Below are 16,407 nucleotides of genomic sequence, written 5' to 3'. Positions count from 1 at the left end.
ACGACTAAAAACCATATTTTAGCTCATCAACAAAAATTTAGATACAGGCGGTGTGCAAAAATTTTGTATATTTCCTGGCAGTAGGACAAATTTGTTTCAGGAAAAGAATAGATTTGGTTGCTACATACGAACATTCGGAACTCATAGAGTGAGCAGAGTAGGAAAGGGAGAAACCGAAAAGAGTCAACGACATTGCGACGGTGCGGAGAGAAGTGCGTGATAAAAGACTCCCTCCGCACGGCACCAGTTATAGCACAGTGACAGCGCCAGGAATTGCTGGAAACTTATGAACTATTGTTTTTAATTTGGTGGCAACTCTACATACCATTACATCGCAAGCCAAGAGGAATCAATAACGCAATCGATTACCATTAATTGCAAGTCTGAGAAAGAGAAAGATATAACTTTCGCGTGGGAAGCGTCGAAGTCACTGTTAACTTACTCTTTTCGAATAATTCTACTAAAAGAGCTAATGGGTATGCTAAAAATCGTAGAGCTCGATGAGTAGGTATATTCAAAGCTAAGAGTCAACAAGAAATGGACATTAAAAATGAACATAACAGCAATAAGCTAAATAGTTTGTGATTATTTACCGGCAGCGGTTAGTGACGGAGGGTGTCAAGAAAAAGTATATAGGTGTTCCCAATAATGTCCATGTAAGCGATGAAAAAATAAATACAATAATATTTTATACCTGTAAATTAGTTGTTAGTGTTTATGTGACATATGTCCCTCACTTTTTATAATAAATTTATAAATGCACAAATCTCTCAGATTTGCTTTTACCAAGATTCATATCTGTTTTAAATATTGTCCAGTCTGTACTGCTTCTGGGAACCAGAATGCTATACGTACCTACTCGGAAAGCATTTCAACTAAAAAACATTCTATTTTTTAAAATTAAATTTAAAGTTTTTGAAACTAGAAAATGTGTATCTATCAAATGTCAAAATATGAAAAACCTATTCCAAATATTCACGCAGTTTTTAAAAAGCTTTGGCTAAAAGTATTTTTCTAACTTTTATTTTATTTGCGGATTTCTTACTGAGTACGTCACTGCATATATGACGGCCAAGGGGTAGAAACGGATAGAAAACGAGATCCTACAGATAGACAAAAAATGATAAACCTTATGTAGCCATAAATTTTTCAGCATGCAAGTATGCCAAAATATTTGGAATATGAATTAAGGAAGGCGAAAAATGTATATTATAGGAATACATAATTTGCTAATATGAGTGCTACACATGTCGAGTGTGTTTCTCTGATGACTCCTCACATTCAACATTCACACGATTTATCCACTAAACCAGGTTGCTTGTGATCTGGGTATAATTTTACCAACATTGCAACAACACAAGATTTCCTTTTAGTGAATTTAAATTATTGAATGTTAACACAGGAATCTCTTCGAGCTCATTCTATTCGCCATGGCAATCGGAGTTCGCGAACTGATGATATATATTGTCATCAGAAAGGGCTTGTAGTGGAGTTCTCTTTTATGAAAAAGCCTCCAATACAATTATTAAAATTGATTTTTTTTTCTCGCGGTACAAAAGTTTGTTAGTCAATGAATTAGCGGTTAACATTTTATCGCATTATGGTTGAACCTCGACAACTACAAAGTTACTCCGGGATTTTAAAGGAAGGAAGCGAGATAGCACATTTTACGGTTTTACCACTGCATCTCGACCGAGACGCGAAAATCTTCGACCAATTGACAACATATATATCATTTCTCGTCCCACGCTGTGATTACAGAAGCCTCACGATATTCAAACTAGGCTGCAATAAAAATCTTTGTATAATTCAGTCAAGGCACAAATTTCGCTTCTTGGACCAAGTTTTCATAGCGCTACATTCTTTCAGCCCTCCCGATAGCCCAAAAAGTGCGGTAAAGTAGGTGCACTTTGAATTCATAATATTTATAAATGATTTTTTTGTGTGCCATTTCAATTAACCAATCATTACTTAACATTTTGGATAAGAAACCAATCGGTATTATACGTGCGGTTTCGGATAGATCAGGCAACGCTGCATTTAGCAGAATATTTTTAAAATATGGCAGAATATATAATATAGGGCTCTTAATGTATTTTAAGTATGTACACGGTTAGTCAAAGGCGAGCAACGGTCATACATCTCAGGAATTATTAGACTTACATTCATGATCTTTGGTGTACGGGTTTTGGGTATTTGGGTGCCTATTCCGGTTGGATCCAATGGTATATCACCATCACCATCTATATAGACGACGTTGCCACATTTATGTAATTTTGCCTAAGCTACCAAACTTTCTTATTTCAAAAAGAAAGGGTATATTTTTATTCCATTTTAGGATTGCTCCTAAAAAAGTATTTTTCCCAAATTCAACCGTTTTTGCTCGAATGACAAAAAATTATAATATTTAACGATTTAATCAATAAACTAGAATTTAATTTATAAACTATATAATTATTGATTTTAACGCATTGATAAACTTAAATAACAATAAAAACTATTTAAAAACAAAAAAGAAAGTACTTATTTTAGGAAATGATCAAACTGACGTCTGTCTGCTGTTTGAAAATGTCGTAAGCAGTCTGTGAATTCCCGTACGGTGTTTTGGAGAGCATTCGGTGTTATAGCTCGAATTTCGACTCCTATCCGTTCTTCGAAGTTAGCCAAGGTGCTGGTTTTTTTTTACACTTTAATTTGACCTCAAAGAAATAAATCTTGGTGAAGCATAGTCCATAGCTCTTCTGCGTCCGATCCACCGATTTGATTCAGGTACTCTTTTAATAGGGAGGTGCCCTATCTTGTTAAAAGCATGCGCGGGTATCAATCATCCCTAGTTCTCCATTTCTGTTGTTCGGATAATGCAAAGTTAATTGAAAAGATACCTTGCGCCCTTAAAAGGGTATAATATTTTTCACCGGTGAGAAAAGGCCCTATAGTATTCGCACCCAATTATTCCAAGCCATAAATTTAGCATTTGAGGATTTTCAAACAAAGAGTCGCCTCATCCGAAAAAGAATATAAAATTATAAATTTGGATTTAAAATCGATTCATCCATAACACGACCACAAAATTCGATCCACCAATCTGGATCATCTTCAGACAATTCCCGAAGGAGATGTACCTTACACGATTTACACTTAATTTTTATAAAATAACTAATGGCTGACTGAATTATTATTTGCAGCTAATTGTGTTCGAAGTTTGTGGATTATCTATAGTTGATAACCGACCATCGTTAACATTTCAATTCGTATGGGAATGTACAGATCGCGTTGGACATTGTCAAGTAACAGAAGGATGTTAGCTTAAGCATTTATTAAACGAATTAACTTTTTTTATTTTTAAAGAGTTTTAGTTGAAATCAATAATTATGTCTTTGATAAATTAAATTCTAGTTTATTCATTAAATCATTAAATATTGTCTTTTTTGTCATACATACAAAAACTATTGAATTTGGGTACAGGGTATATATACAGAAGAAATGCTTAGATTTTTAAGAGCATTCCAAAAATGTAATAAAAGCATGCCCTTTCTGTTTAAAATAAGAAAGTTTGGTAACTTAGGAAAAAACCATAAATGTGGCAATATGCCACCATTGGATCCAGTCGAATTAGAAAGCCTGGTATACTAAATTTAATGAATTTAAATCCAATAATTCCTGAGATGTATGCCGGTTGCCCAACTTTTATCTAACCCCTGTATTAAAATGACAATTTACATATCTTCTGGATGCCTGCTGTGTCGGTTGTTGATAAATTGAACTTGCTGACGTTGCGCTAGTCATCCTGCTGGCTTCTTCTGAGCAGAACTGAAACTTAGATTTATCAACAACCGACGCATTGCATTGATAGTAATGTTTACTTAGAAACTAATGCTATGATTTCAATTATTATAAAATCAGACGGTGATATTTATTCCCTTAATAATTGTTAAATGAAACAGATTTACTTAGTTGCCGTAAAGCTTTGCATTTTTTTTTCGTAATTAAATTCGTCAACTATGCAATATTGAGCTTTTTTTGGTTAAAACTGTGTGTCCATTGTGAGAGACGTGAGTATTTTAAATCTCCTAGTTGTGCAATTTATATCAAAACTGCAAATTAATTTTATTAGATGTGTATAATGTGTTGCCGGTGTAAAGGCATCATTTCAGATGTATTTTATGTCTGTGATCAACAGAATGCGGATTTATGACACGAATGAACAATAATCTATAACCTTAACAAATATAATTTTGAAAATATTTTACTCCAGTCATGAGTGTTGAAAGAGAAAAACTTTTAAATTTGCTTTTTCCCAATGGCTACCCAAGTATGTACCTGATTAGTTATAAATAGGTTTGTTCTTACGATTTTGTTCATAGGTGATTGGGATTACAAATCAAGCTTTAATGAATATCTAAATAAAGTCGGAAATTATAAAGTAGAAGATCTAGTTAAAGAACCCCAGCGTCTGACTAAAGATAGTAACGATATTCATGATCAGACTCAAGAGTTAGCTGTTACAAATTATAAAACATTCATTGAAACTGCACAATGTTCAAAACAGCTGTCTAGCCATTTTAATTTGATTGAAGTTAAACTGAATGAGCTTCTAAATAATATACCAGCATTTGAAATTCACTGTCACAGTTTTACAGAAAGTTCAAGTAGTATTAACAATTTGAGAAGATTAAATTCTTTAACATTAACAAAAAATTCCCAATTGTTGGAAGTTTTGGAGTTGCCACAGTTGATGAATTCATTTATCGATGACAAAATGTATGAAGATGCACTGGAACTAGCGGCATATGTACGAAGACTTGCCGTTAAATTTCCAGATGTTGCCATTTTCAATGTAAGTTGAATGAAAGTATTGTGGTGACTACTTTATACAAAAACTGAGATGCCTTATTTTCTCAGACAATTTTGGAAGATATTGAAGATGCTTGGTTCTTGATGTTGCATCAACTCTTATTGCAACTAAGACAAGACTTGACTCTGCCAAAATGTTTAGAAATTGTCGGTTATTTGAGAAGAATGGATGTTTTTACTGAAGTAGAACTAAAATTAAAATTTTTACAAGCTAGAGGCTCGTGGTTACAGCAGTGTGTTGCCTACATTCCTACAGATGATAGTAAGAGATTTCTGAGAAATTTTTCATTATAGGTAGACTGTTATACCATTCTGCTAATTTTAGGAAATCACCACCTAGCAAAGACCATTGAATTGACAAGGGTGAATTTGTTTAACATTATAACACATTATAGAGCTGTTTTTGCTGATATTTCAGTCACACAAATAAACTCAGCAAAACATAGTGTAAACGAGAATCTTGTGTTTTATTCTTGGATACATGATAGGGTAATTATAGTAGATTTTGTTTTAATTATTTTTTCATGTATGCATTTGTAGATTGAAGATTTCCTATCAATATTACAGGAAGATTTAAAGTACATCTCATCAATGGAATCCATTATGGATCAGTGTATGTACTTTGGGTTGTCATTTAGCAAAGTAGGTTGTGATTTTAGGCCTCTCTTAGTTCCTATTTTTACGACACAATTGACTGAAAAATTTAACAATTCCATATCGAAAGCCATGATCAACTTTGAGAAGAATATAGAAAAATTTACTTTGATTAATAAGACTTTACCTAACATACCTTGGAAAAGCAGGATGGATGATCCATTTCATCCCCCAGATAGTTTGTTAGAATTCTATCCATTGGGAGAATATTTGAATCATGTGCTGAAAAGCTTAAATGAACTTAGACTGTGTGCTCCCTTTGCAGTTCTTATGGACATTGTTAACTCTTTACAAAGATCTTTAATTTTCATCGCTAAGTCACTGTTGGAACTATATTCTCAAGAACACTTGGCATTTAGCAGCTACTCAAAAGACGCTTTCACAAGGTTATTAATGTGTTTCTCTGATGATTTGATACCCCATATTCAAAAGTACATTCACATAATTTATCCGCCAAGCCAGGTTGCTAGTCATCTCGGTATAAATTTACAAACTTTGCAACAAGAAAAAATTTCCTTTTTGAATAAAGAATTGATTATCGATCCAATTAAACATTTATTACCACAAAAAATTGAACCCATTTTGAATTTTGATGAAAATATGGCTTCTACTTTAAAACAGGAATCTATCAGTGACAACTTTAGTCAGCAGGAACTAGAGAACCCTTCAAAAGAATAACTAATATAAATTTTAAATTTTTAGATTGCTAAGATGTAAGATATGTAAAAAAGGCTAGTGTTTCAAATTATTCCAATGTATTTTTATTGAACTTTTGTTTTATTTACCCAACATTCCTTTATGTTAAAATCTCAACAAATAGTGCATTGTCACATTTGCCAAATTTATGGGTGGGTTGACATGGGTAATTAATTTCTCTTAGCACCACAAAAATCTTTACACTCTGGGTTCAATTGCATAAGCTCAGATTACAGACAATTGAAAATTTTGATACATATTTCTCAGTTTATTGTACTAAAGAGTATAATAATTTACAGTATTACAAATCATTTGAGAAGAGAAAACTCATCATAGAGTTTAAAAACACTTTATAAAGTTCTCTTCAAAGCTTTCCGAATTATAGTCCAATCTTCCATGATATCCTGTGGTCGAAGCATGTACACTATATATGGACCAGAAACTGTAACAGCTTTTCTTCTGGACCGAGATCGAGATCTCATACTCCACTCTCCTCCTTCACCCCAAGTAATTTCACTATTTTGTTTGTCTTCTTCAAGCCTTCTTATTGTTTCCATTAATTCACTGAAATAATAATCACTAGCTAAATTTTTTTCACTCTCAAAGTTTTGCAAGGCTGCTTGCTTTTCCGCATCATAGTGATTATTGATATTTTCAAGTCGGAGCTGTTTTAAAATACCAGCCACCTCTGTTCTAGTACGTCTGTTTTCTTCTAGTTGTTGCAGTGGAAGAAGATAGTCTGGTGATTTACCTGCTTTTACTTCCGCAAGTTGGGTATCTACTTGTTGTATTCTTTCACGATAAAGCTGCTCTCGTAACAAACTAAACTGATTTTCCAAATCTTGGACATGTTGGATAAGTTCTGTTCTACGAGTCTCACATTCCCCTTCATCCATTTCGGAACTATCGTCCGAGTCCGGTTCATCTTCTGAGGATTCTCGATTGCCTTCATTTTCGTGACTTGTGTTTGAACGTTCAGAATCGTTCCCGGAGACTTCATTGTCGCTTGCGTCTGCAGGGCTTGAGTTATTGTTTTGCGGTAATTTAAGTTGAGGCATTTTTGCCGTAATTTTATTCAAATAGTTATTATTTTAACTACATGATTCTCATTCGGTGTTGTAGGGCGCCTCCACATACAAACTAAATAGTGAAACTAAAAGCTTCTTAAATATTGCGGTTATGTCGAAATTCGTACTTCCATCACAGACCACTAAACAATAGGTTTGGTAAGCAGGTAACGTTTGTTTTGTGGTTCATATTCTTCTTCTTTATTGTAGCAAGCCTTTAAAACAATATTACCAAAAAAAAGACGTAAATATGAGGGGCTGCAGACTAGAACATTTTTACTAATATTGCGTTATCGCTGCGTTATCATCAGTTATGTCATAAAAGCTTTTTTTTAAATTGAGATAAGAAGCAAACAATGAATCTGCAAATTTGTGTCTGCATTTCGGTGGAAATTATATTCTCACAAAATTATCACCAAAGAAAAGCCAAAATATGCAATGAAATATGTAAAATAAAAATGGGCGTCAGGAGTTATACCAGTAATAACAAATTTTAAAAATTAAATTTTAAATCAGTCATGAAAACGTAAAACTCATATGCCTATTAAATAAATTAATATACGTAGCTGTTGTACAGTAACAATCAATAACAACAAGAACCAATAAATTTAAATCGTTGCAATGCTACTTATGCATTTAGCATCTATGTTGGCGACGAAATTATTAAAAGCTTGTTGACAAAATTGCATTTGACCATTTTGAATTAGTAAACATTGTAATCTACTTGCGGTGTCGCAAAGTAAAATACTGAATATGTCGTTATTAAAAGCTGTGCAATTCCTAGAAAGTGCGTCGGTAGCTAGCGAGGCTGACGCAGAGGATGATCATTTCAAAGAGCTAGCGGAATTTTTAAAAAGAGCAACTAAATTGTTATGTCTTGGCGATAGCGAGTGCTTAATTAGAACGGAAGATCTTGCTGACTTTTGCCAACTAGATAAATTGACAAGTGATACGCACGCGGGGAAGTTTGTAACTGTGAACTTCCAAAGCGAATTTCAAAAAATTTTCGACCAGACAGGAATCAATCTGGTACTTGTCGTGCAAGAAATCTTCTCAGATATCTTGCACTTCCTAATTGCTTCTTTAAAATCGGAAAAAATCTACAGTGTGCCTCAAAAATTCGACCTTTTGAAAGATTCTTTCCGACAAATTTGTAACGCAGAAACAATTTCAGAACAATTTCGAGATATGTTGAATAAGTTTATATCAAATCTGCTGGGTATTTTAACAAATAATTCGGATGAGAATGTTGCAAATCGCTATAAAGCTATGGCTGTAAGTACATTTTTCTGTATCAAATTGCATCTTTTTATCATTTTTAATTTATTTTCAGTGCTCCAATGAGGCGACAAAAATATTGACAATAATAGGCAACTCCAAGAATTTTAATACGTTTGTGTTAACATCAATTTTCGGAAAAATAGCAAACGCGGTCAGTTATTTTGAGGCCAACAAGTATTTTGACGGGATGGATAATTTTGAAATTATAGTACTTCACAATTTTCTGACAATAATCCGAAGGATTATGGATTATTGTTTGGATAATAAAATGGCGGTTAGTCCAGAATTGATATCCGACTATAAGTATGTATTCCAAAAATTAATCGTGCATGGATCACACCTGCCGCTATTTTTAAAATCTCACATAAGAAGTACTGACAAATTGATGTCAAACATGTTTCTGGGGTCTATTTAAATCCAATAATTGTAATTCCAATGTCAAATATTAGCTAAATAATAAAAAATGGAAATAAGCATGGGTTCTAATTCGAAGCGCGTTAATTATTAAAAAATTCGACACTTCAATTTGTGTACTCTCTTTGTTTTTGATACAATATTTCTACGCTCTATTCTAAAATACGCAATTATGCACGGCTTAAGTGCATAAGGTGCGAAAAGTGTCAATTTAAAACGTCAGCTTGTCGGATGTTTTCTGTAGATTTTAGCCACGGTTTGTCAATTCTGACAAGTATGTTATACGTCACTGTGTATGTTTGCTGTTTCGCAAAAGTGGACTTTGCGCTTCCGACCTTAGGCAGTCTGAGGATTGTTTCGCCTCTTGTTTGGAAGATACCGAAGCGGAGTTTTGTGGGTCTGGATTAAGCCTCCTCTTTGTCGGTGCTTTCTTAGAGTAGTAGAGTTGTCTTCAGTCTGGGGCAACGTATTTCGTCGTTCAACTTCAATTGGTATTTGTGCGACACGACGCTCTACGAGCTCCAACAAATCTATATCTCTGACGTAGTATAGGTTCCCTGCACTTACAGCATCACTCTTATGTATGCTCTAAATATTTTGATAAGTGTTGAACAGGAATAATCCAAAATGACCTTTATGTTGTATATGTTTTTCTGAACATTAAAATATTGTAGTAGGATATTAATCTAAAATAGATTGAAATTCAAAAATACAGTAAAAAATGATATTAATTCCATTCGATTATTTTTTGTAAAATTTCAGTATGTCTTTTTAAACAAAATACAATTTGAAAAGCCCAGGTAAGACTCCTAACGAATTGATTTTTTCATAAGACTTATGTTTGAAGGAGTTTATATATATATATATATATATATATATATATATATATATATATATATATATATATATATATATATATATATATATATATATATATATATATATATATATATATATATATATATATATATATATATATATATATATATATATATATATATATATATATATATATATATATGGACATGGACATAACAGAAAGATTCGTTTTTAGTAAGTAGATATCATCTCCAAAACTAACTAGAAAATTGCATAAAGAAAGCAACTCAAAAATAATATACATAATATTAACATTTTTTCTGGTTTTCCAGTCCATGTCCTTTAAAAATGTTCATTCCTTTACTTATTCTTACAAAATTGAATCCCTTCGTATCTAAGAAAATCTAACAGTTTGCTGCCCCTTCATGTATTAATTAATTGTGCAAATAAATGCTCTTCTTCGCACTATTATTGACGCATTTACCGGCAAACTAACAATGCGTAAACATCACGATTTGACGCCTACGTTCGAAATGCGGTGAAATGTTCTAACGATAATTGATAATAACGCAAAAATTCATGGAATGTGAGATTTGATTATATCTCTCCTTCGAGACATATGTATATAGGTACTGGCTTGCGTACGAAATATAGATTAAGAAACCGGAAAATAATAGGGTGCTGATGACATTCGCGCAAGACTGTGAGCAAAAGGAAACGGGGATAAAAGCTCCAAGTTTCTGCGGAGAAATCATAGATATCTTGCAACCCGCCTTTGTCAGTTTCCTTTAATCCGGAAAGAGGTAAGCATATACATTTTATTCTGATCTTGCTTGTGTTGTCCTTCGCAATTAAACTACATTTAAAAAGTATTTTTCAGTGAAACTTGCAAACCCTTGCTCGATCATTACGACTCAACAGTCTCATATGAAACTTTGCTGAAAAAACACTCATATGTTGAAATGCTTTTACGAGAACAACATACGCGTATTGAAATACAGTTTAGTTCTATCAACATTTTTTAATTATACTGGGTCTTTGACTATCAATATATACGGCAATTGAAGATATTATGACCAAATAAGGATAATCGCTATTTTGCTGAAAGTTCAACCTCAGGTGATGTTTTTTTAGTATTTTCATTGTCCGTTTGGTCTGTTACAATAAATTGGGGCATCACTTTTTACTCTGCACAAATATACTTCAAAATTTAAAAATGATTTATATCTCTAAAACGCTGGTTAAATCAATAGTTTTATTATTTTCTTCTGAAAACAAATAGGAATATCAAAAAGTACATTGAAGGCAAATCTACACCTGGTATCACAAATTCACTTCCCACTAAAATTCCATGATATATTTTTTTAAATCTTTCAGTGACTTAAATTTTACAGCAGTCTTCTCGACAAAAAAGGATTGTTAGAAGTATCATTTATTCAAAAATATATCCTCAAATGATGAAAAAAACGAGGAATATGTTTTTTTTTGGATGTCTGCGAAATTAGTAGGAATGTTTTTAATTGCTGCACAGTTTCAGACTGCACCAATTACCAAAACTTTGTCCCCTTTAATTGAGTTTTCAAAATCCGAATAGTGGGAAGCCCATTTCTGACAAGCCTATAGCAATTATCTGGTCTTTGTAATACAACTGAATTATCGTTTTTTAATTCGTAAATCTAGAAAGATATGTTTTCACAGTTTGTTTACATTTTTTACTTATATTAGATAGTTTAAGGCGGAATTAGATTAATGGGTTTCTTCGATTTTGGCCGCGCTTTCCAAGTAATATTAATTTTAATTTTTAAGCGACGTGATGTAGTGTGGCGAAATATGACACCTGAATGAATATCAATTGAAAAGAGGTGTTTTTTTTTATCTACATAACTACGTCAATATCAAAATTTTAGTTTTATAAATTGTTTAAATTAGGTACATTAACCATAAAGTAACAAAATAGATTTCACAAAGAAACGGATATAAATGGCAAACATGGAAGTGGAGATTGCCGTCGAATTATTATCCCGTCACTGCTTCGAGCGATATTAATGTTTACTTAAACGTGGAAATTTACTCACATCCAATATACAGAAAAGTGAAGCGATATATCATTTAAGAAATTGTTGATTTTTATGCATTCAGCCATCTGGAAGAGTATTCCCATGGCCTATGATCTCGCGTATCTACTTTTAAACAATCAAAAGAAATCAATATAAATCATAATTTATCAACTAGGAATTTCAACGTGATCGAACAATTGAAAAACAAATTAATGTTACATTCACCACAATTCAAAGCATTTTGCGTGGGAAAAGGGTGGTTACTTTACCAGTACCTAGTAGTAAATAGTTAGATTGATACTGATAGGTAACTGAAGCTGTCACCGGCAACATAATAATTTATTAATTAATAACAAAGGGTGAAGCATTTTGGATAGGGTCAATTTGTTTTTTTTTTTCAAATAATTAAGGTGGTGGTTAATCCTCCAATAATTGTTAAAATAACTAATTTAAAAATTTCAGGTTCAAAGAATGAGTCGCAGCAGTTTAATTAAAATCCGAAGGCAACTCGCAATTGTTTTAGTATTATTGATCACTCTAGCAGAGACTCGACGACTCAACTGCAGGTAAAAATTTGTATATATAAAAATGTCCACCTTATTTAAAATTAAGAATTGATAAATAATTATTCAATAAATTTATTTACTTTCTCTTTAATTTTTCAGAATATATGTTCATCATCCTAAATGCAGAGGGGTTGCTGCGAAAAGAGACACCACCAGTCAAGCATTTTCTGAAGAACTCAGAGACCCCAGGTAGGTGTTAACTAAAAACAACAGTAAACAATAGGAAAATGGGACCATTTTTTTACATAGGTCACCATCAGGTTTTGACCCCGACTATCTTTTAGACAGTATTCAACAAAGCCCAAACCTCAATGAAAATGTAAGTGTAATATTTCATAAACTCAATTTGCATGAAACAGTTATTAATTTATCTCTACCAAGGATTTTTTTTTCAGTATGAAGATTTCAAAATTCTTATGGCATTGTTGCGGGGTCCACCAAGCAAAACCACCCCAAGTGATCAAGTAATTGGAAGATATGTGTAATGACTGACTAAATAAAAATTATTTGCTAATGAATCAGTATTATTCCTGTGAATATTTTGTTTATCAAACAATATATGTTACTCTACAATTGTGAATAAAAATTAAAAAACAATTCATGTTATTCTTATTGAAAACTTTAACTACTGTTTCCGCACCTCAAATAGGAAAAACAAAATTATTCCTATTAGAATGAAAAGCACATAACCACTTAGCATATTTATTTAACTAAAAATTATTAGACTTGAGCAGGTATTACAAAATATAAGGTACAGGACAGAATAGCCACTGAAGCAAATTATTATTACAACTGGATATATGTGAACACCTGGAGACAAAGATAAGATTTACAATAAAACACAGAAATTTATTATCAAAACTCCAGATCCACAAATATTTCTGTACAATAATACAAATAATTAAAATAATTACAGATCAGGTGAGAAATACATTTAAGACAAATGTTAAATCAAATTGGTTAATGTTAAGCAGTTTCGTGAATAAGGTAAATGGTAAATGTATACATAATCAAATTAGGATTTATTTTTCCTCACACCATTCATTTTCCTTACGAACCTGTTCTTCTTCTGAAGCAGTGAAGTCATTTTTAATATTGAATGTTTTGCGAATCTCCTCAGGCGCCTTGCCTTTTATCATATTAGCCACAGTCTTACAGGTAACATCCAATAAGCCTTTAATGTCGAGATAATTGGCTGCTAGTATCAATTCAAATAAAGTACCTTGATCGACTTTCAAGAAATCAGCGTCCCATGACGAAATGTCATCAGTTCGCTTCTCTTTGTTTTCATCATCTTCAGGTGGCGGTGGATCATCTTTGTGGTAAGTGGCCCATTGAATAACTTTACGTAAAATAGCTGAATTCACATTAGGCAAAGGAACCACTTCCTCTTCCTCTTCATCCATTCCCAAATCTTCCAGCATAGTTTTGATTGTTACTGAACATTTTGCAATTTCCACGTCCACTTCAAACGTTTCACCATCTGAGGACTGAAGCTTGATATTCGGCATTTTGATCTAACAGGAAAAGCAAAATCAGACAGTTGTTGATGACAGCAAGCTAAAAATAAATTTACTTACATCAGATATGAAATTGAAGAACAATCAAGTAGAGTGCCAAGGTAGAAACGATTAACATCAATATCGGAATAAAAACAACAATTTTTTCATGTAGAAAATCGGATATTAATAACGAAACACTTAATCAGCAAAAAGCCACAGATTACACACATCACCGATACACATTGCTAGAAATTATTTGATCATAGCCATAGATAAAAAATGTCCTATAACGAATGCTCAAATTTTGGAGATAATTGTTTTTCAGTTTCCAAAAAGGGCAATGTAAAAATATCCGCTAAACAAACCTCTTATATGAAAACTAATAATTTCTTGCATTTGTGTATAATTGGGCACGACACTTGATCATAGAACACAATCTTTACCCATTGAATATAGGAAACACTACCTGCACCGGTCTCAATCGCCCATTACTGACATCTGTATCACAGAATCATTCTTATTTTTATATTGCGAGTGTATTAAGAGCACTCAGTGCTATTGGCAAGGTGTTTTCATGAGATAAGCATTCTATTTGCTTCAAGAGTTAAGAGAGATTTAGACACTTGAATATTTGTTAAGCAATATTTACGGAGCGTTGGTTAGTTTTCGAGTTAAGCGGTAGATTAAGCGATGAAGGGAGCGTTTATCAATGATTATCATTCATTTGAATTATTTTTATATTTTTTTTTTATTTAAAATGCCGTTGAAACCAGTTACTTGACTTCGAAAAGAAATATAAACAGACTGAAGACTTTTAAGAAGTGGTAGCTTTTTTTTAATTTGTAAAGTAACTACTAATACTTTACAAAATTTCTGGATTCCTCCTGCGTCAGTTGCTCAAGCTTGATTCGTTGCCAAAATAACCAAACATAAAAAGCACTCAATTTATATTATTTTATCTTGGTTAATTATATCTTAGAATAGCTTGTATTCATATTGGTCTTTCAGATGCAAAGTAAAAAATTAGTAAGAGCACTTTCGTTAAAGGTAGTATTTTAATTAATATTGTTAAAATGTTGCGAAGGTTGCGCTAGAAACTTCTCAGCGCTCTCATCTTTAAAAATGTCTTTTCTTTAAAATAAAACAAATAAACAACATTTTTATCGCTTTATTTTTTTTTCACAAACTTTGTACTCCAAGAAGTGTTTGATATGAACTTGTGTTTATGGAATGTTTTCAAACTCTTGATTAGCAGAGTTTTACCGAAAACCTGCTTTCTAGCGTTGAAAACTCCAATAAATGGAATTTTGGTAATACAATTAAAAAAAATCTCAGTAACCTCGGATTACCAGAGATATTTTACACTTTATTCTTATTTCATGATCGTTGAAAGGAAAAATTAAAGCAAATTCATTAAATTTCTTGTATAAAATTCAACAATAAAATATGAATACAAGATATAATTGATTGCAAGTTTTGGATTTAATCGAATTAACCAAGATAAAATAATATAAATTAAGTGCTTTTTATGTTGTCTATTTCACGAGATTTTCTCGTGTTTATGGAGAAGTAATAAAGTTATTTTTCCAGACTTTCGAGAACGCATTTAATGAAGCGGATCGCTTTCCGATGAACTATTCTAATTATATTGGCGGGAATAAATGATGCGAAACTGCTGGGCAAGAATATGATGGACAACTTTAGTTACAACCAATAAATTCAGAGATAAATTATACCTATATGTATAATGTCGAAGTAATGAAATCATAATTATTATGAAAGTCGTTGGGGTAATAATAATTGTTAATAAAAGTCCTCACAACACTACGATGTATGTGATAATAATATTCGCAAGTGCAAATGTAGGTACACCTAGCTATATCTACATTCGTTTCCTAGTGTTTTAAGCCGAACACCAAAATATGTTTCTGTTGCATATAAAAAAAGCATCCACTTTTTACTAGCACTCAGCATCTAGATGGCTAATGATTTTTTTGTTATGAATTTTTATGAATCTTTCCAAATTATTTTTACAACTACCAAGAATTTTGAAATATGATTTCAAATTTATTTTTTATATTTTATTTTAACTGACTTTTTCTTGAAAAGCAGCATTGCAAATACCTATTGAAAAACAAATATATCTAATTTTTTGTATAGTCCTTATCAATCAATGATGATCAATTTTCAGAAATGTAAAGCATAATGGAGATATGGTTCCATCTCACATTACTGCTTGATTGTTTTGAAGTCCTTAGATAACATTATAGTATCGTACCTTAAATAGGAAGTGAGAGAGAACTCAAAATACTTTAAAATCATAAATGACATCGATTCTCTATTTTTTTTAGTTGTCGTTGCTGTGGGTTTCCTCTGTGGCCACAGTTCTACGAATCCACTTAAAGAAAATGCCTTCATATTAAATTAAAATTTATCTCACCTACTCTGCATTATGGCCTATAATTAGGGTTTACCGTTTTTGTGGTAAAGCAATTTT

General features: G+C 32.2%; 4 protein-coding genes across 5 annotated transcripts; 2 read left to right on the top strand and 2 right to left on the bottom strand.

The window, feature by feature from the left end:
• Positions 1 to 4,015: 4,015 nt before the first annotated feature.
• On the top strand, positions 4,016 to 6,256 carry LOC132704578 (conserved oligomeric Golgi complex subunit 8). Of its 2 annotated transcripts, XM_060674667.1 has the most exons (6): positions 4,016 to 4,052; positions 4,115 to 4,312; positions 4,365 to 4,837; positions 4,903 to 5,116; positions 5,180 to 5,343; positions 5,395 to 6,256. In XM_060674667.1, the coding sequence occupies exons 2-6, from the start codon at positions 4,258 to 4,260 to the stop codon at positions 6,184 to 6,186; spliced, it is 1,698 nt and encodes a 565-aa protein (XP_060530650.1). In that variant the 5' UTR covers positions 4,016 to 4,052; positions 4,115 to 4,257; the 3' UTR covers positions 6,187 to 6,256. The 2 variants fall into 2 exon arrangements, with proteins under 2 accessions (XP_060530650.1, XP_060530649.1); XM_060674666.1 differs by lacking the exon at positions 4,016 to 4,052 and having other exon boundaries at positions 4,110 to 4,312.
• A 112-nt stretch (positions 6,257 to 6,368) lies between these two features.
• On the bottom strand, positions 6,369 to 7,399 carry LOC132704579 (breast cancer metastasis-suppressor 1-like protein). The gene has a single exon (XM_060674668.1). The coding sequence runs from the start codon at positions 7,260 to 7,262 to the stop codon at positions 6,555 to 6,557; it is 708 nt and encodes a 235-aa protein (XP_060530651.1). The 5' UTR covers positions 7,263 to 7,399; the 3' UTR covers positions 6,369 to 6,554.
• A 3,016-nt stretch (positions 7,400 to 10,415) lies between these two features.
• LOC132705550 (elevenin-like) lies at positions 10,416 to 12,949 on the top strand. Its single transcript, XM_060676197.1, has 5 exons — positions 10,416 to 10,588; positions 12,305 to 12,408; positions 12,508 to 12,597; positions 12,658 to 12,727; positions 12,804 to 12,949. The coding sequence occupies exons 2-5, from the start codon at positions 12,314 to 12,316 to the stop codon at positions 12,891 to 12,893; spliced, it is 345 nt and encodes a 114-aa protein (XP_060532180.1). The 5' UTR covers positions 10,416 to 10,588; positions 12,305 to 12,313; the 3' UTR covers positions 12,894 to 12,949.
• A 147-nt stretch (positions 12,950 to 13,096) lies between these two features.
• LOC132704707 (S-phase kinase-associated protein 1) lies at positions 13,097 to 14,316 on the bottom strand. Its single transcript, XM_060674886.1, has 2 exons — positions 13,989 to 14,316; positions 13,097 to 13,925 (listed from the first exon to the last, which is right to left on the bottom strand). Exon 2 carries the CDS (start codon positions 13,917 to 13,919, stop codon positions 13,431 to 13,433), a length of 489 nt encoding a protein of 162 aa, XP_060530869.1. The 5' UTR covers positions 13,920 to 13,925; positions 13,989 to 14,316; the 3' UTR covers positions 13,097 to 13,430.
• Between the last annotated feature and the right edge of the window lie 2,091 nt (positions 14,317 to 16,407).

The sequence above is a fragment of the Cylas formicarius genome, unplaced genomic scaffold (genome assembly GCF_029955315.1).
Source record: "Cylas formicarius isolate icCylForm1 unplaced genomic scaffold, icCylForm1.1 PGA_scaffold_7__23_contigs__length_41026272, whole genome shotgun sequence".
NCBI classification, from domain to species: domain Eukaryota; kingdom Metazoa; phylum Arthropoda; class Insecta; order Coleoptera; family Brentidae; genus Cylas; species Cylas formicarius.
The sequence above is the reverse complement of the archived record's forward strand: the minus strand, read 5'-3'. Positions and strand labels throughout refer to the sequence as shown.